Raw genomic sequence first — 26,701 nt, forward strand, 5'->3', positions numbered from 1 at the left:
GCCCCCACATTTTTCCTGGTGTTTTGCTGGTTTTTGACTTCGTTTGACTGGGATCCTGCTAATCAGGACCCCAGTCTATCTGTTTTCTCTTCTAAATTGATTTCATGTACTTTAGGTACACTCCAGATTGGATTCTGGAGTACCCTTATAAGTCCCTAGTATATGGTATACTATGTACCTAGGACATAGGTACCCCAGAGGCCTCCCAGGGGCTGCAGCGTGTATTGTGCCACCCCTGAAGGCCACTTAAATTGACACCACAGGTCTGCTACCGCAACCTGTGTAAGGTGGTATATGCACCCCTTACTTGGATATAGGTTCACTATATCTACCTTATCACTGCACATATAAACCTATCAGTCACCCCTATGGCAGGCCTTATGAATCCGGAAGGCAGGGTGCTGGGTTTTATGTGAGAGGGTTCCCATGCAAGAGCAGAGCCCCTCTGCAGCCTTCGGAATCTATTCTCCAGGGTTGTTCTGTGATGCAGCCAACCATATACTCTTAAGTGCATTAGAACCTCGTGGTAAATGCTAACTTTAAAACGGCAGCACAGAAACCTGTCGTGTTTGGTGTCAAACACCTTGGAATCATACCTCCACACCATAACTGGCGTGGGAGGTATGATTCCACCCTCCTAAAGGGAGAAATAGGACTACACCGGTACACCCAGTACCAACTCTACAGAACCCTGGCATCACAAGATGGATGCTGCCAGCCACAGACACGAGTCTGCCCTCCTGCTGCTGGTCGAAACTCCGGCAGGGGAGGCTGGACAATAGGTTTCCTGTCACAGGGAGGTGTAACCACCTCCTAGACAGGCTTTGGTGTTTTGGGGCTGGGTGGGTGCTCTCTGAGAGTGCTTTGATGTCTGCACTGGGGGCACATTTGGTGTCCCTGTGCATAGTCCAGCTCAAACCGGTTGCAGGAACCATTTGCTCCTGCTCTGGTGCGAAACTGGACTAAGGACATGGGTGCAGCCACCCCTCTGTCCTGACCCTCCCAAAGGTGGGTCCCCAGAGTTTGTCCCAACCCTTTCTTGGATATAAAGTAGGAACCCCTGGCTACAGGACTTTAGATTTACCTGGACGAAACTTTGCTACAGAAACCAAGTACTTAGACGATCTACACTGCGCTAGATGACTGAGGAATCTCCCTTAGAGTAAAGGAGTTACTCCCCTGCTAAGCATGCACGAAAGATGCATCTGACCCGTTTGCATCTCCGAAGCTCCTGAGGACTCCGAAGAATTTTGCAACACAGGAGGTGGGTTTCCAAGTGTCCCCAAGGTCGACTAGTGTGCTCAGCAAACCTGAGATCCGTGTCTCTCTTGGGGACCATGCAACCCGAACCCCTGGGTACCGTGTACATTTGCAGAAGCATGTGCTTTCCGGCGACCCCTGAAGCTTTGCTTTGGGTTACTTGTAGTCCAGACCCCGAGCAGTGATTCCACTCAAGATTACCCGCCTAAACTCTACGAGTGTTCCGCGGGCTAGTATTTTGTGATTCCTCTCGAGGTCCCTTCGCGATCCCTGGTCCGTTGGCCTGTGGATCCCTGTGAAGGCAACTTTTACTTTCAGTGGGCTTTCCTGGTTGCTCCAGACATTCCCTGACTCTCCATCACATGGGAAGTCGCCAGGACCTTGCTGGTCCTCACCAAAGCATTTTTTCTCTCTGACCGCGTGGGTTGCAGTTGCCAAGGCTTGTTGGTGTTTAATCCGAACAGTGACCCCACTACACTCGACATCCTTCATGAGACAGCTCGCCTGTGGACTTTGGTCAACCTCGACGTCTCCTGGTCCCTGTGGCTGCAGAGTCAAGCTTCACCTCTTCTCACCTGAAGCACCTGACATCGGTGGGCATTTGTCTACCCAGTCACTGGCAACTGACCCAGACTCTGTCCCTTCTGCTTTCAGGTTCTTCTCAGCTTTGATCCAGGCTTGGATCACACCGGACACTTTTCCTCTTCACGGCAGCAGCACTTTTCAGCATCACGCCATTGAAAACGGCGAAGATTCCCGATACCATTTGACACATATGCACCCGGCTTCCCTGAGTTGGGTAACACGAGTGCTCCGGTGCTCACATGGGTGCTGGCCTTAGAGCCTTCCATGTTTAAAAGGGTTTGCTCAAAGTCCTCTCCTAAGTGTCCTTAAACTTTAAAATTCCAACCGCGACTTTCCCATAGAGTTGTACGGAGCTCGTGGCTCTGTACTCACACTGCATGCGTCCCCGTGGGTCCCCGGTGTCACTACCTTGGGTGGTTCCTTGGGGTCCCATCGATTCTACGTGCTCCAGGCACTGTGTCTAGTCAAGTCATAGGTATTATACCACTTTCTTAGTATATGGTTTGGTCTCCCCCTGGAGCCCACAGTCTATTGTGCTCTTTACTGTCGTTCTAGTGAATTAATATTGTGTGCTTTGTTCTCTAATCTCATAAAGAGGTTTGTAGAGAGTGTTTAGTAACAAATACATATATTTTATATATTCCTTGTGTGGTTCTCCTTTCATTTGGTCATTCAGGAGGTTATAGACTGGTAAAACAAGCTGCTTTACATTGTTTCGAGACTTAGCCTGAAGGCTGCTCTCCACAGCTACCACTAGGATAGCTTTCTTTAAAGGTTGTCTTTGACCTAATCATCAATAAGGGTCGTTTGGAGTGGTGCAAGGTGCCCACTTTAATTAGTGGACAGGGTATACCAGGCCAACGTCTCACACATGGCTCACAAATGTGGGTGTTTTTGTTATCCAGTAAACGGGTATTTCGTCAGATACCATGGTTAGTGTGGGTACTACCATTGAGTCATTGCTCCTTTTTGTGAAATAGTGTCTTCATAAGGGAATATGCGATGATTTCTTTTCCCCTCTCATTCGCTGTATGAGATATACGCAGCCCAGTGTTGGGCTGTTAAATCTCTGCTCTTGCACCTTAATTATGTGCGGTTTTCTCACACTTTTAGGCTGACTCTTTGCCTAACTCATCCATCAGGCCTGATAGTAAATCTGCCAAGCTGTCCATTATGGGAACTATTCCTACTATTGCCTTTGCTCTTCAAGTCTAATCCAATACATACAGCCCTATTCCAGTATTCTGGTGTAGGGTGGCTTGAGGGCATCATGGCTCCGAATATGGTGCGTCAATTCTGAAATGCAATGATATTACAGTGATTGGTCCATGTTAGGCACGTTGTTTATGTGCCATTCCGAGTACTTCCATATGTTGGCAACTTTAGCAGAACCTGTGTCAACTGCAGTCCTAAAAAATGAGCTTAGATGTTTGTCTCATCAATGAAATGTACTGCACTTTTGGAATCATTTGATTGTAAAATTAATCAAAGGCAGTAGCGTCTCCTTATGCTGTATGGAAACTGAATACACGAATGTTTAGTTGCCCCTCTTATTCCTGGGGTGCCTCATCTGCATACCTTTGTGCTGATTTGCAAAACTTCAAGACATTTACATGCTAGCTCTGTCCTTTCATCTCCGCTGTTAAATGATGTGGGATATCCTGGATCTGTACTTCCCATTGGGGTCCAGTTAGTTGAACTTTCCTCGCTTTGTCTTCTTAGTCCAAACGTGATGCGGATAGAATCTGCATTTCTGGTAGTTGTGCAAACGGTTCTTTCTGCTTTTAAAGAAGCAAAGGCCATCTGCTAGTTTGGGTGTTTGAAAAATGTTATGTATCACACTAGGGTTTGCCTTTGGTTGTGTCTATTTTAATTTTCGCTATTCAGTGCAAAGGGCTTGTTTCAGTTTTTTGAATATGCTGATTTCATTACTTTAAGTGAAACTTTGTTATTCCTGCAGATGCTCAAGAAACCAAAGATTCACAGTCCGATGGAACAGGAGGAGGTACAGGAGGAGGAGGCGGCAGCAACAACAACAAAAGAGGAGGGAGGAGAGTGGATTCTCTTTGGTGGAAGCGCATGCAGAAGGTTTGTTTGAATAAGCCTCTTTAAGATATTTAGTCATTGAGCACCACTTGCACAGCCTTGCTGAGCTTTTGATCTGCTTGACGAAGATACCTGCTCAGGTTTTTGAGTTCGGAATGTACCCACATACAAATAGATCATGAAGCAAAGCTTTTGATCCCTTTTTATTAAATCAAATGATGCTGCTTGATTCATTTATATTTTTCCAAGACCGTACTATTGGTGGATTTTGGAAACATTCACTACACACCTTTGTGTACAGCTTCTGTGTGTGATGGACATCAAAACCTTAAGCTAAACATGATTTAAACAAGAAAAGAATTTATAAAATTTAAAAATTAATTTAGTTTAACCATTGAAATCTCTATCAAAATCAACCAGTAATTGTATCCCAGACATTGAAACTGAGTGGGGTGATGCTTGTTCTTATAAGGATAAACAGTTTTAGATAACCTACATGTAAAGTATATTCCAGTGCCATTTAATGTCTGTGGCTGAGGAACACATAATATGGTGGTCTGGTGCAGGATAAGGGTTACACAATCTAGAGCATCAAGCCTCTGGCAGCAAGGGAGAACAGGCTCCAAAGAGATCTGGCAGCTGTAGGTTTCAGATTTTAGCCTACTTGTAAATAATTAGAACATGTTCTAGATGTTGAGCATTTGAGGAAGAGGAGCATGCTGTGGGTGGTTTGAAGTATTTTCTGATCCGGTTTCAGATCTCGGCATGAGAGAATCCGAAGATGATGCTATTGAAGGTTCAAAGTACTTACTCTCTTCAGAGAATGTGAGGATGGTAGGTTCCGGAGCCTTTACCTACTGCATGATGGAATACTGTTTCTGTGTGGTTAATGGGTAAGATGTAATGGGGGCTGCTCCAAATCTGTAATTATAGAAATAGTTCTCCGTAGATTCCAGGTCTAAAGGAAACAGCAGAAACAGGTTCTATGTTTGTGTATTAGTAGGTACCCTACACAGATTCTGGATCTTATGTAAAACACTGTGACCAGTTCTACATCTATGTGTATAAATTAATAATCCATCCTGGTTTGTGTTCTGTAAAGAAGTGGTATAAACCTGTGCTTCAATTTCTAACCACCACAGGCTTGACATGTGATGTAAAGGCTTACGGTATAGGGTATAGTTACTTGTGCTGGTAGTTGAACAGCTTTGATTTAAGATCAGGAAGTGCTTATTTGCTTATGGTGTGGCTGTGTGCAGAGGTAGATGATCCTATAGGCTCTAGTCTGAGGGAAAGAATCTGAGACTCTGTGGATACATAATTGTCTATGGTTCTGCATTTGAAGATGTGACCCCAAGAGGTTGTAGGCTTTTATGTCTGTGGTATAACACTTGGCAGGTGATGTCCTCTGTTGAGATAGTTTTTGTCTGTTGAACAAAGCCAATTTGGACCATGGTCCATGTTCTGTCAGGAGTTTAATGTTTTTCCACAGAAGAGAAAGCTGGTGTCTTGTTTATTTCCTTGGTGTGATATCTGTGCGTGGCCCTTTTTTGTCTTATCCTAAAATCAACGTTATTCTTAACACTTAAGCCAAAGCAGTTACATTTTTTATATTTACAAAAGAGATGACTGCCATATTTGTTTTGCAAACTTATAGTTTGTCCTATATCTCTATTTACAAACAATGTGCAAAGGTATTTCCAGAATTCAGTTGTAAATTTAAACAGATAAGTAACCTGCTATCTATATGGGGTTCTCATTATCCAGTCGCATAGCGTATAAGAGTTACTTTTCTATAGAAGCCAACCTTCATAGTAGGCCCATGTAAAGTGAAGTGTACACTTGTAAGTCAGAAGATATAGGCAAAGGATATCATTTTCTTACTAGGAACTGAATACGTGAAGGTCCCATTTACAGAGGCTGTTTCGTATGTGAATCCATCTGTGTGGAATTTATTTATGCTCCTCTGTGTTGTAAGAGATAACTACAGGTTAATACAATATAAAGCTTTGTTCACCATAAGCAAATGTAAACATATTGCAGAACAGGCTTTCCGTACCCTAGATGTAAAAGGACCTCAGTTGTACTATATAGACCGGAATAAGCCCTTTCGAAAGACACAACCACTCTTTGTTGACTTTTCCAAACCTAAAAGAAGGGCTCTGTCTAAATCGGGCATAGCTCGATGATTATCACATGTACCCAAATGTGCTACACGAATTCCAAGAGAGCTTTGCTTACTCCTAGAGCCCACTCTACACGGAAGAAGGAGGCCTCTGTGGCCTTCCTTGTAAACATTCCCATAGCTGATATCTGCAAAGCAGCAACCTGGTCAACACCTCACACTTTCACAAGATATTACTGTGTGGACGTACTAGCCCGCCAGCTTGCCAACATTGGCAAGGGTGTATTCCATACACTATTCCAATATACTGCAACATCCACAGGATAGCCACTGCTTAGGGAAGGACTGCTTTACAGTCTGTGTACAGCATGTGCATCTACAGCTGCACATACCTCGAACAGAAAATGTTACTTACCCTGTAAGGAGCTGTTAGTGACTTAAAGTGCTGTAGGATCGCATTCGCCAGCCCTCTTCCTTGGAAGCTTTTGGCCATGGCAGTAATGTTCAATCCTTAGTCTCACTCTCACATAGTCCTCTCTCTCTCTCCTGTATCACTTCGCTCCTCCTCCTTCCTCAAATGCTGTACAGGAAAGCAATCTAACAATGGAGCTGATACCCATGCACACTACCAGCAAGAGGTGGAGTCACACTACCTCGTGACTTGAGAGGACTCCTTCAAAGAAAAACACCTTGCACACATCCAGGCCCAACACTAGATGGCAGGAGTGTGCACGTCTTGTGGATCTACAGCACTACGTGCTTGCAGGATAAGTACCATTTCATTGTATATTGTCTGCACCAGTGCAGACTACACTTAGGTTCAATACATAGACAATCTTCCTTTATGGGCAAAGATAGAGTGCATATCCCCTTTTGTAGGAATGCATTGGCAGAGTGACCTGCTTCTTATTCTGTCCAGTTAATCATAGGCACTATATACAGAAGGCTTTCCTTCATAGGTCATGGCTATTTTGTTCTCTTTACAAGTTCCAACGATTTGCATGCAGTAATTTGCAGATATAGAGTAAAATGACTGACCCCTCTTTTGGAAGATCTCCACAGGAAGATCTAACGTGTTGAATTAAGCAAACCCAGAATTCAGTGTCATTTGCATTGCACTAGTGCATTGGTGCATGAACCAAAAAGCAGCACAGATTGGTATTTCCTTATGCACAGGTCTGAATTGGAATCCAAAATTGACCCTTGCCAAAATGTTTAAACCAGTCCCTCAAACAGAAGAAAGTGTAACTAGATTGGGCTGGGACGGGGGATTGGTATCCTGGGCCATGGTAGCCCATCGCGCTCTGAAACCAGTCCACTAGCCTGCAGCATACCCAGAAAAGTGCCAGAGAGGCAAAGTTGCCCATCGAGCCCTGGCTAGGTAGCCCCTGTCTAGCACCTTGGTACTAGTTCTACATTTACTTTGAAAAAGTCACTGTAATGGTGTGCAACCATTGTTGTGAAGGAGTAGTGGCTGTTTCTACAGGTCTGTTTGCATATCATATGACCAAGCAGTTCCTAAGTTTGAAATGTAATGTATGATTTCTCTGAAACATATGAATGATAAATCAGTTTTTATTCATTTCGACTGGTATTGAACCCCCTTCGCTGTTTCTCTTTCAGGGAGATTTCCCGTGGGATGACAAAGATTTCCGGTACTTGGCTATCTTGGTTGCAGGGTTTGCTTCAGGATTTCTCTATTTGTACTTCCGAGACAATGGCAAAGAGATCACTTGGAAGGATTTTGTACATTACTACCTTGCCCAAGGACTGGTGAGAGAGCCATTTATTATGTTTTGGAGTGTAAGAGAATGGTTGAGGTGGTGCATAATGTACAAAAATTGTGGGTTTCTGTTTTTATTAAAATATCCTTCTGTAAATGATTTAGGGAAGCACTGTATGCTACATTCTTTTGTGCTGACAAGGACCTACTATGATTATTCTAGCTTAGGGTGAAAACCTGTGACCTAAAAATTTAGCTTTTCATTTAGGTGGTTTGTGCTGCTGTTTGGAATATCTCCAGTTACTAAGCTTGGATTATGCACCCTAGACTTGGGATCCCATGTACATGTGATGTGGTATCTGCACTATGATCCTCTCTTTTGTTCATTAAGGGAAGACTCGCCTCTATATCCTTGAATTGTCTCGGCATGTGGCTCAAGATTAATACACCTTTATGAAATTCCAACATTTCCTTTAGACAAAGAGATCCCACATACATATATATTCTGTATGAAAGAAGACTCTCCAAACCACACCCACAGCTCTTGAAAGAGTCTAGCTTATCAGAACGTCCTTGGCAATAAGAGCAGTAGGAGATCTGTTAGCACATGCACAGACCTTCTTCTGAGAGATTTGAAGCAAGCCATGTTGCACAACATGCACTATTTTTTGAGTCGGGCACCATGTAAAAAGCTCAGCAGGCACTAAGACTCCAACGGACTTGAGGTGCACACATGTTGACGGTCAGTAGTGCTAGCAAGACTTCTAACAAAATTTAATATCAGCAACACATGGGAAAATAGTGCACTACTGGTTTGTTGAAGGATCTCCATAGTTTACCCAGATATGAGATCAAAACTAAGACTGCTTTACGAGTTGCCTGTTATTTGGTGCAGTGATATCATGGGGCAGAATGAAAAAAATTCTAGCTATCGTATTGGGAAGTTACTATTCCCATGAGACATAGGGAATAACGTTTTAACAATAGAGAGTTCAATTACAGAGTGTCCATGTAGATCCACTAATCACAGAGTTTCCTGGGTGTCCTAGTCCTCTGTCAACCTCTATTCTCCCTCTTTCGTCGCTCTTGGACAGCCAGGTCGAATGCTTCAGGAATCCTGTTTGTTGGAGTCTCCTGCTGGAAGCAAACAACATCATTAGGCGACAGCATTGGCTAAAGATTAGCTCAGTAGGGGGAAAAACACGAAACTGCATTTGACAGAATGTGAAATCAAGTCAAACCTGAGACTAGAAGTTGTACTCTGGGTGGGATAATCATCGCGTCCGAGTCCTTAATAGATTTGAAACTTTCCGTTATGATGGCTAGGAAATTTTTCATTCTATGTTCGGACCGGAGGCGAGGATTATGCTTGTTTAAAACTTACTCGCCACCAAGTGAGACATATCAATCACCGATTTGAAATAAAACCGTTTGAAGGTAGAGTCTGAAGACCAATCTGCTGCATTCAGAATGTCTTCAAGACGAGCTCCCAGGGTAAAAGCTTTAGAGGCCATAGCACCCCTAGTAGAGTGAGCGCCGAAGGCTCTAAGGTCAATTCCAGCCTCTTGCATCATCCACCTTACCCAACGGGCAATGGTGGCGGAGGAGACTGCCTCATGGGTTTTCTTGAGCGCAATATTTTGTTCCCCTGGCAGGCGGAACTCCTCCGACATTTCCTCGTAAGCTTTGAGGCACGAGACCACACAAAGCTTTGGAGAATCCAGAAAAGCCGGGTAAGAAATAGACGCCGTTCCAAATTTCGTCCGACGGCGAATATCGAAAGTAACCCCGGAGGGGGAGAATATCCTGCTGGTAATATCCAGGGATCTGACACGACAGGAACAAATTCAAGACCTGATTGACATCCCAGAGCTGAGAATAAAGAGGCTCGGAAGGTAAGGAGAGGCGGATGCCCCGAAGAAGACGGCAATCCAAAGGATGCTCACCCACGAGAGAACCATCCACAATGTTATGACCCGCTGCAATGGCAGAAGGGAAGGTATTGATGGTTCTATAAGCCAAACCGCCCTCCGCCAAAGAGGTCACTTTCTGCCCAAGCCTTGGACATGAATTTCTCAGTCGCTCCCGAAAGGCCTGGGACTGCCCATCGTTCCCTTTAATGCTACACGCCATCAAGGTTAAGGAGCCTTTGGCGATCAACGGGTGAGGAACCTTGTCCGGACAGAGGAGGAGGGTTGGAAACCGGGGCAGTGGGATTGGAGAATCCCAAGAAAGTTCCAAAAGAACTGGAAACCAAACTTGAGATCTCCAAATCAGCAAGATTAGAACCACAACCGCTCTCTGGCGACGCACTTGGGCCGAGACCCTGGCGAACGGGGGAACGGCATACCCTATTTTTCCCAGCCAATCCTGAAGGAACGCATCCGTCCGTGCTGCCAAGGGATCCGGTCTCCAGCTGAAGAACCGGGGAAGCTGCTAGTCTAGACGAGAGGCAAAGAGCTCCACCGAAAACTGGCCCCAGACACTCTGCTGGTTTGCAAAGATGCCCGGATGAAGCTTCCAGAGACTCGTGTCGTGGAAATGACGAGAGTGGAAGTCCGCTACCTGGTTGTCCTTACCCGAAAGGTACTCCACCGTAACGTAAACGTAGTGAACTAGGCAGTACTGCCAGAAATTCGCCGCCAAGTCCGAGAGTACTCTTGATCGCGTGCCCCTAGATGGTTGATGCTTCGGACTGCCGATACGTTGTCCATCTTGAGGAGGACGCAGGACCGGATCGAGTCCTTGGTCCAACACTGGATCGCAAATGATCCCGCTAAGAACTCTAGACAGTTGATGTGCAACTGTTGTTCCTGAGGTGACCACACACCTCCTGTAGTGTAGTCGCCACACCTAGCGCCCCAGCCGGACCTGCTGGCGTCAGATTCAATAAACATATCTGGCACGGAACCAAAGATTGCACGTCCATTCCAGGCTTCCATGTTGGTGAGCCACCAGTGAAGTTCCTCCCTGGCATCCGCAGAGAGGCTCACTTTCTGTGAGTACGAGAGGCCTCTGTGTAAACTGTGAGCCTTGAGGAGCTGTAGGGCTCTGTAATGGAGCGGCCCCGGGAAGACAGCCTGGATTGAGGCTGAGATGAGGCAAACTATACTGGCTAGCTGTCTGAGAGAGAGTTGGAACTGTGTGAGAGCTCTCCTGATCTCGTGACGAATTTTCGCCAATTTGCACCCTGGGAGACGGAGAGTAGCGCTTACGGAGTCTATTGAGAAACCGAGAAAAACGACCTGGGATGGCACGAGAGTGGATTTCGCCTCGTTGATCACAAAGCCCAGGCTCTGAAAAAGGTTGACCGTCGTCTGGAGCTGATGTGCTAAGGAATTGTGGCACTGGGCCATCAGAAGGATGTTGTCCAGTTAAACAATAAGTCTCATACTAGACCTCCTCAGTCGCTCTATGACTGGCTTCAGAACCTTGGTAAAACACCAAGGGGCAGAGGAAAGGCCAAATGGTAGAGTGGTGAACTCGAACACTTTACCTTGCCAGAGAAATTGCAGGAATCTCCTGTGAGGAGGGTAAATGGGTATCGTCAGATAGGCCTCCTTGAGGTCGAGGCGCGCCATCCAGTCGTTAGGTCTGAGAAGATCGGGAAGGAGATGAATCCCTTCTATCTTGAAATGGCGGTAAACCAACCACTTGTCGAATTTGCGCAAGTTGATGACTGGCTGTTGGCCCCCGTCCATCTTGCTCACCACAAAGAGGTTGCTGAGGAAGCCTCTGGGGTGGAGGAGTGACTCCACAATCGTACCTTTGTACAACAGAGAATGGACCTTCTGGTCGACCAGCGTGGCGTCTGCGGATGAAAATGTGAGTGGGTGCGGAGGGACTGGTTGCAAAGGTTCCCCGTGAAACTCTATGTGGAACCCTTGGACGGTCTGTAGGACCCAGGTGTCCCGTGTGACAGAAGTCCAGGCCTGGAAAAAATGCGCCAGACGGCCCCCCTCCTTTAGAAGGGAAGAAGAGGAAACACTCAACGGAAGAGTTGGAGGCGTCGCCGCCTCTGTTCTTGCGCCGGCGTCCTCTTGTTGGATAGAAATTTCCGAATCTGGCCTGATCTTGATATTGTCCATGGTTGGAGCCTTGCCTTCTGTGCTGATTAGGACAGCCGGATAAGCAGCCCCTGCCTCGTCCGGCCCCTCGGAATACCTGAGTGTGAAACTCCTTTCTGATGGAAGCTTGCGCCTTGTCTAAAGACATGAAGGTGTTATGTCTGTCTGTTTGTCCTTTATGCATTACTACACCATTCATCCGATCGCCACAAAACTTTGGGAAGTTGTTGAGTACAGTACACTCCCGCGAAGGTTTCTGGCATAACATTTTTTTAAATATCGTCACCCCCCCCCCCCCAGGGCCCTCATAATCTTTCGAAAATCGGCCCCCCAGGCTTTTGAATACTGAATTTTTCCATTTACGGAATACCAGGCGAAGGGACAACGTATAAGTCCATCGATACTGTGATGAATCAAGACGAAGTTGTCAATTACCCAACGGAATTCTTGAATTCACTGGATTTGCCAGGTATGCCACCGCACATTTTGACATTGAAAATTGGCGTGCCGATCATTCTTCTCCGAAACATCAATCCACCACGACTTTGTAACGGTACAAGACTTTCGGTGAAAAAGATGATGATCAATGTCATCTAAGCTACAATTTTGAATGGGAATTTCAAGGGGGAAGATGTACTGTTGCCACGTATTCCAATGAAACCAACAAATATGCCTTTTGAATTCAAACGTTTACAGTTTCCGGTGCGACTCGCTTTTGCAATGACCATCAACAAAGCACAAGCACAAGGACAATCACTGCAAGTGTGTGGACTAGATTTGGAGAATCCGTGCTTCTCACATGGACAACTGTATGTGGCCAGCTCACGTATCGGAAAACCTTCCGATTTATTCATGTACGCACTAGACGGAAAAACAGAAAATATCGTATATCCACAAGCACTCGGATACATAAGTAGAATTAAAACGACACTTTGAAATGTTTTCCATATTAAAATGAATACGTTTCAATAAACATGACACAATGTTAATTGAATGTTATCATAACGAGTTTCCTTGAATTACCTTTCTTCTGAGATCGCAGCTATGCGCGACGGGTAAGCTAGTTCTTTAATAAATGGCTCGGCAAAAAGGCCACCTTGCACCACGGCACCCGCTTCAGAATCTGATAGATCGCCAAGTTTAGGGTCCATCTTAATCAGCAAAGACCTGCGCCGCTCGGTGGAAAGAACGCAATTGGCATTACCTAAAAACACCACCACACGCTGGGCCCAGGAGGAGAGGTGTTCGGGGGAGATCAGGGACCCTGACAGCTTGGCTTCTTATGCCATGTCTAGGATTTTGGTTATTGGTCCTAGGATGTAAAGGAGCTTGTCTTGGCAAGCACGCCAAGACCTGTCAATACCCTTCTTCGGGTCCTTGATGAATTTCTGAAGAAACGTCGCCATCCAGGGGTCAATCTCGGGGGTGGCAGCTACTTCCCCTCCAAGGAGGGCCGGCGGCATTCCACCCTAAGACAGTTGAGGGCTGTAGCCTCTTACAGCCGGCGGATTCTGCTTGTGACGTATTGGGCGACCTTATCTGAAGGGGCTGAATCTGAGGATCTATGATGAAGAATGTCATCCAGATCCAACATGTCGGCACAGATGCTTTGGGTGTCAGAACTAGGTGCCGGGCGGGAGGGGTGCCAGGGACGGGAAAGGCCATCGTCTTCGTCCTGATCTCCTGTACTGTCGTCCCCCTGGAGCAGTGGGTGTCGCTGGTGGGGGATTACTCACCAGGAAAGCCTGCATTTATGTCCACCCCAGTGTCCCTAGGATGTTTAGGAGGCGGTGGCTGGGGTCAGCGAGGGATCCGCTGGTTGGTGGTTAGTTGGTTTGGAAGGCCTGAGAGGCCTTAGAGAACTTATCGCATGCCTGCTCAATCCGGCGGGAAAGTTGGTCTTCTAGGGGCACCATAGCCTGTTCCACTGCCTTATGAATGGACGCGTCTACCGCGTCATAGAAGTCCTCGTCCCATTGGAGAGCCGTAAGGGGATCCTCCTCCCACTGGTCATCCTGGTAGGCATCATCGTGGAAGGACTCCATTAGGGCACGAAAGATAGTGCCACACAGGTAAGTGGGTAAGTATAGGGAGGGTGTACCTCAGGATATTGGGGGCTGGGTGTCAGCCTCTGCTTTATGCGGGCAGAGCTTGCGTTAGTTTGGGCAGAAACCCTGGGACCAACAGCCCTGGTGCAGAGTATTAAGAAAGGCCAGCCTGCCGGAAGAAGGTCCCAGCAGGGAGGACACCTGCAGTGCAAGACTCTGGTCCAGAGCGTAAACAAATGCCTATACAGACGCCCAGGCAGTTATAACAGCTCAAATCACAGCCTAATGGCAGGTACTGACCCACTGCAGCGTGGGCGTTCAAGAGTGGACGTACGCCAGGAAAGATTGCCTAACGGCAGCGAAACGGACCCAGAGGGTGTCACTGGCAGACAGGGCTCTTGCGGCGATGCTTCTTGACTGAAAAACGAAAAGGCACAGTATGTGCGGAATGTCAGGAAGCATGTCGCCGTAGGGAACACACACGGGTGGTCTTTAGCGGTGGGAGGTGAGCACCGCGAGCCCGAACCACAACACAACCGCTAGGGAGCACAAAGGCTCCCACGGTCGAGCACGAGCCGCGGGAGGAACCTAAAAGGGAAAAACACAGCGCACAGCAAAGTCGGCACAGAATGACTACAAGTGAAAACGGGGAAGGGCGCGCGCCGGCAAAGAGACGCGGCGCACGCGCCCAATCCCGAACGTTTGTGAGGCACAATCTACTTACAGAAAAACACATCAGCAAATGCAAACAGGCAATGAAAAATGCCTTATCGGTGTGAGTAGTGGCCAGAAGGCTGCAAAGTAACAAACAAAAGCACCAATTATTATACAAACAGCAATCCACTGTGAGAGAGGCAAAAACAGTCACTTATCTGGCTACAGCAGCGGAGAAAGAGGGGGAATAGAGGTTGACAGAGGACTATGACACCCAGGGAACTCTGTGAATGGTGGATCTACATGGACACTCTGTACTTGAACTCTGAATTGTTAAAACTTTCTTATTCCCTATGTTTCATGGGAATAGTAGTTTTTACCAGTTCTTTGAATGGCTGCTATTCAATAAAGTGGAGAAAGAATAGCATACTCCTCACCTCTGGTCCCGACACAGAATCTCCAATCTGGCTGGCATTCCCACACTAAATAATGGGTACCACAAGGTAATCTATCCAGAGTGGGGAGTAATATACTGGCCTGGAACCTCCTGCCCTTTTCCTCTTCTCATTCTCTTTATTAGACAGAGTAGAATATGACACAGGGAATATTTTAGGTGGGGAGGGTGTAGGCCACAGCAGGACAGTTATGGAGGGAGGGTTATCTTTTCCTCCGTATAGTGAAGAAAAGGTGCATTAAGACTCCTTGACACACGGAACGTGTCAGATACCCGATGTACGGTTGACAGGGTATTTCTTTCAGACGGTGTGTCCCCCCCTTTCTGTCCCCTTCTGCCCCCCTTACTGTAAGGTTGGTCAGGTGTGGATGTCATTGCAGGTGCAGGACTTCCTCCTTTGGGTTGTTCAATTTAAGAAGTAATAGGTAACACTTGAAATAGTCTCTCACTCTTGGTTTTGTTCCACAGTAGGACTTGTGTTGAAGTCCTGCTCTTCAGTCCAAATTTCGTTCCTTAATGATGGAGAAGGTGTGCTGGCTCTCGTTGGGTCAGGCAATTACTCTGTTCCTTACGGGCAGACATGGGCCGTACATCTGAGTTCTGGAGGCAGTGGTAGACTGTGGCTGTATTCAGACAGAGGTCATCTTCTGAATGCGCATCAGGCCTGCCAAACATATTGCGACCTCACACTGCTGCGTCACCATCCGGGATTACGGATTCCTGGTGGTTGCGGCAGTGCCATGGAGGTCTGACCGTCACATTTGTAATATGGCGGTCGGACCACTAGTGCGGCAGCCCCTGACCGCCACTGCACCTCCACCTCTGGTCTGGCGGCGTAATCGGGCCATTAGTTTTCACCAAACCTCTATATTGCCAGTTTAAATTGGGTATGACACTGATTGGCATAATTTATTACTGTACCTGTCACAAATATTGGAGACTTTGGACTACAAATCTCATAGACTCCATGCGCAACCCAAAGGAAGTGGAATAATTTGAATTGCTCCCTTTAGGTGTCCTGTAAAATATGGAAAAGTACATTCAGTCTGACCCTTCTGCTGCTTGAGGTTTTTTTTCCCCCCACAAACTCAAGTAAAAGACCTCTTCCTTTATACACAATACCTGGTTTTTTCTGTATTAGTACAATATTGGGATCCAGTCACTATTTTGTTAAAGTTACTAAAATATCAGATTAAACAGATGTGACAATGTTGTTTCATATATACTAAAACCTGAGATTTACTTTCAGCCGTAACTTCAACATGTATTCCTCACTATTTAGCAAAATAAATGTTTCTTGCAATATGACGGGAGCAGCTCTTGAATCCTGCTAGCTGGATATTCGGTTGATCTAGTTCTTTAACTTTTAGCGCCATGCTTGCCGGTGTAATGTGCATATATAACCTTAATGACTTAACAAGACCACTTAGTCTTTTGGACTTCCCTTTTGTTCTCACCCCATTTCCAGCTAAATTAAATTGATATAAAAGACCAAATGGAATGAATGTATACATGTAACTTAAAATCTGTATCCCAAGTACCCATTTCTAAAGCAAGCATGTTTGTTAAAGAGTTCAGGTCAGACTAATGAAGCCCGAAGACCCTGCAAAAGGATTATTCAGGCTTGTTACCACTACAACTCGGTCAATAAAGCTTGGGGACCCATTTACTAGCAGTCTCCTTAGCGCCACAATAAAAACCTGGTCTAACTCAAGGTCCTATTCTACCTTTTATCAGTATCCATTAGTAGCCGAGTCATAGATACTGCTTTGGAAAGGACAGCCATTCTGAGTTGGGGGAAAGAGGAATAGAAGTTTTTCATCAATCTCATCCTTTTACAATGTTGTTCTACATGCGGAAAGCTTCTGGCATTTAAAATCTGAAGTAAAGCAGCAGAAGAAAAAGGATCTACCATCACTAGTACTTAACAGCATCTGCGGGTTGACCTAGTTTAAATATTTAAATATTGGTGAGGAGCATTGTCCTGCTTTATGACTGCTGGATGTATCATATAACAGTTTAGCCAATTAGAACTATCTTTTCTGGCCATGTCCGTTCAAGACGAAGTGTCTGTATAGAACTAGTTAGTGAGCAAATATGTGTAGGCTAGAGGTTGACTAAGGAAGTTGGTAAAAGTTTCTGCTTTGTTCTTTAGCAACAGAGGACCATTTTGTTGCACAGTGCCTGTTTTTATGAATAGTCCCTTAATCTGTTGAAATGTCTGAAAGTTTTACAGTTTTTTCTTCCATGTTCTCCTATAGGTAGATCGTCTTGATGTTGTGAACAAGCAGTTTGTGCGTGTGGTTCCTGCTCCAGGAGTCTCCTCTGATGTAAGATCCATGAATAAGTTATGTTTTGCATATTTGCCCTCTCAGAGAATATTTGGTTTAAAATGTCTTGAAAAACAAATACTTGGGGCTTTATTTGAGCTCTTTCTCTGCTTTTGGAAGGCTATGTATAATTTATTGTTTTAATTGTTCATACAGAAATATGTTTGGTTCAGTATTGGCAGCGTGGACTCATTTGAACGGAATCTGGAGACTGCTCAACAGGAGCTCGGCATAGAGGGATCCAATAGAGTATCTGTCATTTACTCTACCGAGAGCGACGGGTATGTGAGGCAGACATAAAAAACATCTGTATAATAGACATGAGCTTGATGCCAAATTGGACATGGCACAAAATCGATTTACATTGTATTATTTTTGAAATAATGTTTTATCCGTATTTGTATATAATCTCCTTCACATACTGTTGTAAATTTGCTCATTTAGACCTTTGTGCTAGTGCTAAAATTGTCAAAAACATGATTTGCCTCATTTCCGCGCAAGCTCCTGTCAAGAGGTAAGACAGGTTCTGCCTGGTGGTACTTGCCTATACAAAATAAAGTGCTAGTGGTGGCAATGCACACAAAACTAGCACAATAACATTTGTGCACATATTTGCCACTTTCAGGCCCTCTATAACTTGATTTTAAAACCCTTGGTAGCATCTGGCACAGTTGTGATGCTTTGTGGATGATATTACCAGTCTGGCTCTAAATAACCATTACAATTGCAAGGCCCTAACTTGTGCAGTCAAATATAAAGAAAAGAAACCAGGCCAGTCTAGTCGTAGTGCACACCTACCCTTCAGGCGCTCCAATATTGATTGAAAGACTGTGTCCGTCTTGGACTGACTAATCTGTGCTAAACATTTTCTAGTAGTGCAAGCATATTGGATCTCGGGCAGGAGGAAGTTCTAGGCCCGTAAGGCTGTCTACCTTTTTCTGAGCCCGATACAGCATCCTCTGTCTGGGGATGTATAGCCGCAGGTCTTAAAATGAGGTCAGCCAAAGTTTTTATCTTTGGTCTTCTCCTATGTCAGCATTCAGAGCTCTTTGAGTTAAAAAAGGTGAGCACTGGCTATGCTGGAAGAGGTAGCTTATTGCCAGTCGTGCGGAAGATTTGCACAAACCAACTGTTCATCCCGTGGGAAGTTAACCCCAAATTCTAAAGAAGAGGGAACGATATAAAAGTAGAGTATATTTTCTTTTTAGTTGACCAAAGCTCCATGGCAGCAATCATCAGGTGAATCTGCCACTCTCATGCTCAGGATTCCAGATCCCTCAAATATCTGTTCCACAATACAGGGGACAGGATACAGGATTTGGGGAAGAGGCTTGTGTAGTTTGTAAGGGTTATGCACCCTGGGCCTTTCATCTAGAACATAGCCATTGTTCAAATGCTGCTATGATCATAGCTCAAGCCTGCTGTCCAGAAGCTTTCTGCACTTCATCTTCCACTGAGACCAATTGGAATGTATCATTCATGTGAATGTTGTTTTCTACCACAATGTTTGCTCCAAAGTGCTGGTTCTGGCATACTCATCTCATGGTTATCTTTATAATTCAATTTGTTTGAAGCTGGCAGGATCCTGGAATACTTTTTAAACATATTAAAACACACCATTCTGTTAAAAAATACTAGAAATAAAAAATAATCCGGCTTGCCTTTTCTGAACAAAGCATTAAAAGAACAAAAGTAGATAATATCTCCTGTAAAGCCACAATACCGGTTGCCAGCTCACAGCAGGAACACCTGGGTCCTATTTTTGGCATTTATTTCATGTTGAATCCTTTCCCATTTTGGTAGACAGAAACTGTATCAAATGTAGGAATATTAATAGAGCAGATGGTCATTTCTGTTGTCTCTTTTGCTTGTTTTCTTTGGTCATGTGGGATTTGTAAATATCGCGAGGTTATGAATTTCGGATCCTTCATAAAGAGGGAAGCATTGAGAATGCAGGCGGGTACAATCTCTTTTTCCTGCACTTTCAATCTTGCCTGTAGCAAACAAATAAAGCACTGCATGAAATCTGTTGTGGGTTTTTGCTGGCTCTGTTTCAGAAACTTCATTTGTTGTCGCTAGTTTTTTGAAAATTGACCGAGTTAACAGTCTCCGCAAAAGGGGACAAAAGTCACTTATGTTTTAAATTGTAACGCATAAAATGATGTACAGCAGGTTCCATGTTAATAAGAGCTAGTTATGAATGTATTCTTGGCACCAGCATTAATAAGGTCATGCCCGATAGGCAGGATAAGGAAGTTTAGTTAATCTCCTGAAGATAAGATATTTCGGAGATGGAGTGCTGGCAGATTCTGTGATGGTCCCTGTAGCTAAAAAGAAGTTTGTTGCATTTGGCTGCTTTGTTGTGGTGTCCAGAAAAGGGATCAAATAGTTGGGAGTATAGAAAAAAGAAGATAATTATTGCCAGTAAGTTAAGGGCTGCAACTTTTTTTTTTTAAATATTTTTATTGAAAACAAAGCAGGGCACTTGTAAATCAATTGCCGCAGACATTGGGTATCATAAGTTACATTAGATCTTTGCGACAGTTTACTCAGTAGTAGAATTATTGGCAAAATACTCATCCCCTTATGTACTCCCCCGGATTCTCTCCCTCCCCTCCATCCCTTATTCAGATTCGCTTTCACCATCAAGCATTGGTGGTTCACATAAATAACCTCTGTATTTGTTCCAGGCCCCCCATATTTACTCCCACTTCCGAGGGCATCCACGGTGCAGATAAACCACCCTCTCAGCCATCATTGCTGCATCCAAGTCTAAGCACCAATCTGTAAGCCTCGGCACCTCCTCGAAACCCCAATACTTTGCTATATTCCGTTTAGCATACATTACACCCAGTGTCACCCAATCCTGAGCGGGGTGTGTGAGGTCATTCAGCTCCCAGACGTTCAGGAGGCAGCACCTCGGCTCCGGGGCAATTGACACCTCCACCACCTGGGACAGAGTTGTCATGATTTTTGCCCAGTACAATACAATCCGGGGGCACTGCCATATAGTCTGAAAGAATGAGCCCACCTCCCCCCAACCCCTAAGACAAAAGTGATGTGCGGCCCTTCCTGTGGTGTAGAAGGTGACCCTCGTATAGTACACACGGTGTAGTATCTTTAGCTGAATTAAGCGGAGCCTAGACGTTATGGCCACCTCCCTTGGGAGGGCAGCGCTGTCTGCCAATCCGCCTCGTCGAGTTCCCCCAAATCAGTTGACCATTTGTGCATTCAATTTAATGTCGGGTCCGGTGTGTTAATTAATTTGCGATAAGAAAATGACGTCGCCTTCTTGTGCATATGTTCGGTGAGCAATCTGTCCTCTAAGGGAGTGGCTTCAGGTACATCGGTGCCTGGTGGGAGAACCGATTCCAAGGCATGTTTGATCTGTATATACCTATACTTTTCAGTGGGTGCTAATAAAATACTGGGATTGTAGCTGGACAAAAGATACCACCGCACCCCTTTTCCATAAATCTCCCACCGAAGAAATGCCAATGAGGTCCCAAGCCCCAAATCCTTTACTATTGCGAAGTTTGCCCAGTTGTCGTGCTGTCCAAAGGGGGGTCATTTGAGTGATCATGTTTTTGCATTTAAGACGGGTCTGCGCCGCATACCAGATGCTGACTGTATGTGCCGTTGGTACCACCAGGGAGGAGGAGCCATTCCTATCATATAGTGCAGATAGAACTCCAGCCTCCCCCAGTTCATACCTCTCTGCCTGGAACACCGGTTCTGTCTGGGGCGCGTGTAACCACTGATTAATTATATTTAATTGGGCTGCCCAGTAATATAACTGGATGTCCGGGAGGGCGATACGCCCGTCGTACCAGCTCCAGCTCAATTTGCCCCTTGAGATACGCGCAGGTTTATTACCCCAGAGCAGGCCTGAGACAGCCGAGTTTATATTTTTAAAATATTGCAGTGGGACTTGGAACGGTGTGTTTTCAAGGACATAGAGAAGTCGGGGATGCGTCATCATTTTAAAAAGGACAGCCTTGCCCAGGAGTGTCAGAGGCAGGTCCTGCCAGTGCTTCACATCCCACCCAAATCTATCGATGGGGGGGGATTTAAATTTTTGATGAGGAAGGCTTCCGGATCGGGCGTTATCCAGATACCCAGGTATTTAAAAGAGTCTTCCGTGTCCGTGAGTGGACCGTCTGCTGGAAGCAGTGGGGGCGGGCCCTTGAGGACGTACATTACTGATTTGGACCAATTGATGGTATACCCTGATGCTCGACCAAAGATCTCACAGATATTTAAAAGCACTAGTATTGAGCGTCTTGGGGACGACAGGTATAGCAGAATGTCGTCCGTGTGTAGGGATATACGGTCCTCCCAGGATGCAGTCCAGTTGAGCCCCCAAATCATGGGGTCCCATCGGATCCAGGCCGCCAAAGGCGCCAGCGCGAACAGCAATGGAGACAGGGGCAAGCCCTGACGCGTACCCCGACCCAACTGAAAGTCTCTCGAGATATGACTGATCGCTACTACATGAGCGAGTGGACGTGAGAATAATAATTGCACCCATGCGCAAAATTTCGGGCCGAAACCCAGGTGTCTAAAAACAGCGAACATGTACAGCCACTCCACCATATCGAATGCCATGTGGACGTCAAGTGAGAGGATGACTGCAGGCTCCTGTATACTAACTATACGTGCCATTACCGCATGCACCCTTCTGAGGTTAAGCGCCGTATTCCTATTGGGCATGAACCCGGACTGGTCCGGGTGAATCAGGGTTACGAGGTGTGGGGTTAGTCAGAGGGCGATCAATTTAGCCAATATTTTGGCCTCTGCATTGAGTAGAGATATCGGGCGGTATGAGGAACACTGGTCCGGTGGTTTATCAGGTTTTGGCACCGTAATTATAGTAGCCATTCGCTGATCTCGTGGCAGCTTCCCCCTTGTAAACTATTTGCAAACATCGTCAAGAGGTGTGGGGCAGTTAAGTCAGACGTACGTTCATAGAGCTCAATAGCGATACCATTAGGACCCACCGCTTTCCCCGACAGTAGGGAGTGAATGGCAGTCACCAGTTTGTCAATCGTAATGTCGGCCTCCAGCGAAAGAGCCGCTTCAGCAGACAGGGCGGGCATTTTAATATCTTTAATATATGTTTGCGCTTTCTCCGTTGTCATGTGAGACTCAGATGTGTACACTCGTTCATAGTAATCTGCCAGAGTTTCCACTATGTCTTCCGGAGCAGTTACCACTTCCCCTGTCTGAGTACGGAGCTGTGCTATCGTTCTCTGTGCTCTTTCTTTCTTGTCTAACCACGCCAACAGCTTGCCTGCCTTGTCCCCCATTTCATAGATTGTGTGTCTCGTGGTTTGTATCCGCAGTTTAACCTGGTCGCGTTGATATTCTTTAAGTGTACTTTGCTGGACGCGTACATTTTGTGCTGTCTCTGGGGTGGGATTCTCCAAATGTCTGACCTGGGAGTCAGCCAGATCAGCCTCTAGGGCCTCTAATTCACCTTTTGTTTTCCGCCTGTAGCCAATTATAGAGGCCATTGCCTGCCCTCTCACCACTGTTTTATATGCTTCCCACAGGTTACTAGGGGATTGTACGGAGGACAGATTTTCTTGGAAATAGTGTTTCGTGACTGTCATTATATCTTTCCGGATCGCAGGGACCTGGAAATAACCTCGAAATATAGGGAAAATTAGCTTTCTTACCCTAGCGTGTATCATGTAGGTTAGGGAGATGGGTGCATGGTCTGAGATGCCACCTGTAAGGATCTCAACATCTGTCAATTGGGGCAGGCTGTCGGACGACAGGAAAAAATAATCTATGCGTGAGAGGCTGTGATGCACCCCGGATTGAAAAGCATAGCGCTGCGTATTGGGATGCCTGTACCTCCAAGCATCCGTGAGGCCCAAGGCGTCTATGAACCCCTGCATAAGGGAACCACCCGCTCCAGTTGACCTACTTGGGTGGCGGTCCTTAGTGCCATCTAGGACTGTGTTAAAATCACCTCCCAGAATTAGTTCTCCTTTGGGCATGTTTAATCGGAACTTACCAAGCTCCGGGAAGGCCAAAGACTGGAGGGCCGGGGGAATGTACCCTGATACAACATGAAAACGCTTCCACTCCCACTGACATGATATGGCTGCAAAACTGCCCTGATCGTCAGTCCAGGTGTGGTGTACCATCAATGGGAACTGCTTTCGAACCAATATGCCCACCCCCCGCGAGCCCGAGGAGAACTCTGAGTGCACAACCATTTTGTAACCCCAGCGATCCATAGCTTTACACGCCGACCCCATCAGGTGAGTTTCTTGTAGTAAAGCCACTGCCGGTGCATTGCGTCGTATAGAGTGCAAGACCAAACCCCTTTTAATCTTATCCCCCAGGCCATGTACATTCCAGGTGAGCAACGTCAGGGGAGACACCAGGGACCGCTGCGGACTGTCAGTACTCTCACCAGGGCTGGGTAGCCATGTTTCTACTGCCATAGGTAATGTATTGGTACAAAGCGACCCCCGTGGTGTGCGCCCACAAGAGAATATCCTGCATATTCTACATTAAATATTGCCCTGAGCAAAAAACCAAGGAAACAAAAAACAATACGAATGAACTCCCCAAACCTTCCCACCCACCACCATGCCTCCCTGTTAGACGGATTCAGAACTACCCGCCACCCCAACCAAGCAGAGTGCTTAATACCCTTTCCCAGTTCTGCAACGAAGGGGGTAAGAGACAAACGCCCCTGCCCCTCTCCGAGCCAGTACATTTGAAAAATTCAAAAAACCCAGAGCCCCACGATAAAGTCAAGAAACAGGACCAATGAAGAGCAGTCATCGCAAACAAGTCTTTATACCCTCACTACAGGACAACTCCCCAGGACGGGCCAGAAGATACCCGCGAGCAGCAACCCAGAACAGCTGCAACATCATCTGTCATTTGGAACCCCAAGAAAGTGGATGCAGTTTGAGACGTACAGCTCGCCAGCCTCCAAAGATAAATGTTTATTCTTGCTCCATGTCTTCCTGTTGTTCGTTGCGCCTCATGTCTCGATGTCCAGCACGGCCAGACCTTGCCGCCTTACGCCATCCATCCAACCATTCCTGAGCCTCTTCAGTTGAGAAGAACAATGCTTTGCCCTCCGCTTCCACTCTCAATTTGTCTGGAAATAGCATGGAGTATTTGAGTTCCCGCTCCCGAAGCGCCTTCTTCACATCAAGGAATCCTCTGCGCTGTTTCGTTACTGCCGCCGTGTAGTCCGGGAAGATCGTGATCGCAGCATTATCAATGCGGATCGGAGGGGCCTGCCGAGCAGCTTGCAGGATTGCATCGCGGTCTCTAAAGTTGAATATCCGCTCCAGGATCGGTCGAGGGGGGTGTGGGGGGCCCGGGTTAGGTCTGCCTCCCGGGACCTGGTGCGCGCGTTCAGCTGAGAAGAAGTTTGACAGCCCTCGGGGCTGGAGGGGAGTAGTCACCAGGTCCTCCACAAACAGGTCCAGGGCCTGGCCCCCTGCCGTCTCCGTAACGCCTACAAGGCGGATGTTATTCCGTCTCGAGCGCCCCTCCTGATCCTTGAGACGGGCCATCATGAGCTTATTGTCTGCCTCCAGCTGCCGAACTTGCTTCTGTAGGGTGGAAGAGTCAGATGAGAGGGCCGCTGTCGTTATTTCAACCTCCAAATTTTTTGTGGGCATTTTATTGAAATCCGCTCTGATCAGCGCCAGGTCAAATGCGAGGGTCCCAATCCTCGAATCCACCTTATTGAGGGTGGTCATAATGTCCTGCAGGGTGACCTCCTGTGAGGCGCCCCCAGACGCCCCCGTCGTGGTTGATGGGACCTCTTTGTCCTGCGCATCTCCTTGGGATTTAGTGAAGGCATATTTGTCTAGCTTTGCCTGGTTGGCCCCCTTAGCAGTTCTGTTGCTCATACTGATATCAAAAAGAAGGATTCCGAGTCGGTCAGTGTTCACAGAGGGTGCCGTCAGCAGGCCTGCTCACCACAATCACAAATTAGGGGGTGTGAGGAGCACTCCATGTTTATCCAGTTTCCAAATGTTCCAACCGATATGAATCATGATACTCATTAGCGTGCAGGTCGGGTAGGGTGCCTAAACCCTATGGCACCAGTGATAAAACAGACAAAAGGGCAAATCTTTGCCCTGACCCGCCGCACTGTTGCTATCGCCACTCTGGCAACCGTCATTTTTCTCCTTAACATTTTTAGCCATTCTTTTCCATCATCATCTATGATAAATTAATTTCTCCACAAGTTTTCATGCTGTATAACACTCCACACGCGGGATAATTGTGCAATTTTCAGGCTTCTAGTGCAAATGCTGTGCCCATCCGGACCTCTTGCAAAAACACGACAGATGCAGGGGGTTCTTCCAAAACAGCGTTTTATTAGACCAATGCATTTCGAGCATCAAGTGCTCTTCGTCAGGGTACGCTGGAATTAATACAAACATATGTCCATTAACATCTTTACTATGCTAAATGTGTTGCATAATCATAAACATACATCAACATTAATGCATTCTTCATAACTAATTCTGTGACTGCGCTTCCTATACCTGCATTTTGAATCAATACCATATACATAGCAGTTGGTCAACCTTCTGATTCATCACCGTCTATAGCGTAAACAAAACCCTTTTAACCCAAAATTCCTCTCCGGTATCCCCTCCCTGGCTCTGTTACACGTGTTGATCATTACGTAGCTGTTGCTCTAAGCGTTCCATGCTGAAGTGCTAATGTTAGTCTACGATACCCATGTTCACTGGTTCATTCTACGGAGGCATATATTATCACCTTTGAGTGCCCTACTTCTGCACTAACCTTTTAAGCTGTCTTCTAGCGTGCAAACGTGAATACTTAACTTGTGGAAAAGTAAATTTTGCCATGTTCTGTGTCCCTACGCCTCATCCATCATATGTTATGTGTGCATGATCAATATGCATATGTTATTCCCCATTTCTGATTAAAGACGCAATTACAGTTGTGTCCACCTCTAGTATGTTAGTTTCCAGTCCTCGTGAATACTACGAATATCAGGCCTATGTAAATAATGTTGCCACGTTTCTCAGTGTGCACGTTATTCCATTATAAAGTCTCCGTTTCTAGGCCTCAAAAGGGCCCGGACCACAGATTCAGCTCCTGTTTTCTGAAAGCCTCGCTGAGGAGCGATACAGCCCCCACCTGTATCCTCGACCCTTCACTTACTTCCTGCCTTGCAGTGCCCGGTGCACCCCGGCTCTGCCTCTGAGTCTGCCAAAAGTATGTTATAGTTCCAGCTATCAGTTCAGTCCTCCTCCTCTGCATTCCTAAGCTACTGAACTGCATCAATAGTTTCCGTCATTGTCTAGCCTTCTCGTCTCCATGTTAGAGAAATACTGTATTTAATGGTCATTTAATATTCTTCACGCACTACATGTAGAAT

The 26,701-nt window shown here is 46.2% G+C and overlaps 1 protein-coding gene across 1 annotated transcript in view; it reads left to right on the plus strand.

The window, feature by feature from the left end:
• Positions 1-26,701, plus strand: part of LOC144799051 (mitochondrial inner membrane m-AAA protease component AFG3L1-like) — a 275,930-nt gene that overhangs the window by 46,547 nt on the left and 202,682 nt on the right. Inside the window, exons 4-7 of the mRNA XM_078670217.1 lie at positions 3,806-3,933; positions 7,640-7,789; positions 17,224-17,292; positions 17,449-17,573. Of these exons, the coding sequence (XP_078526343.1) occupies positions 3,806-3,933; positions 7,640-7,789; positions 17,224-17,292; positions 17,449-17,573 (472 nt within the window). The remainder of the gene's footprint in view (positions 1-3,805; positions 3,934-7,639; positions 7,790-17,223; positions 17,293-17,448; positions 17,574-26,701) is intronic.

The sequence above is a fragment of the Lissotriton helveticus genome, chromosome 12, assembly GCF_964261635.1.
Source record: "Lissotriton helveticus chromosome 12, aLisHel1.1, whole genome shotgun sequence".
Taxonomy (NCBI): domain Eukaryota; kingdom Metazoa; phylum Chordata; class Amphibia; order Caudata; family Salamandridae; genus Lissotriton; species Lissotriton helveticus.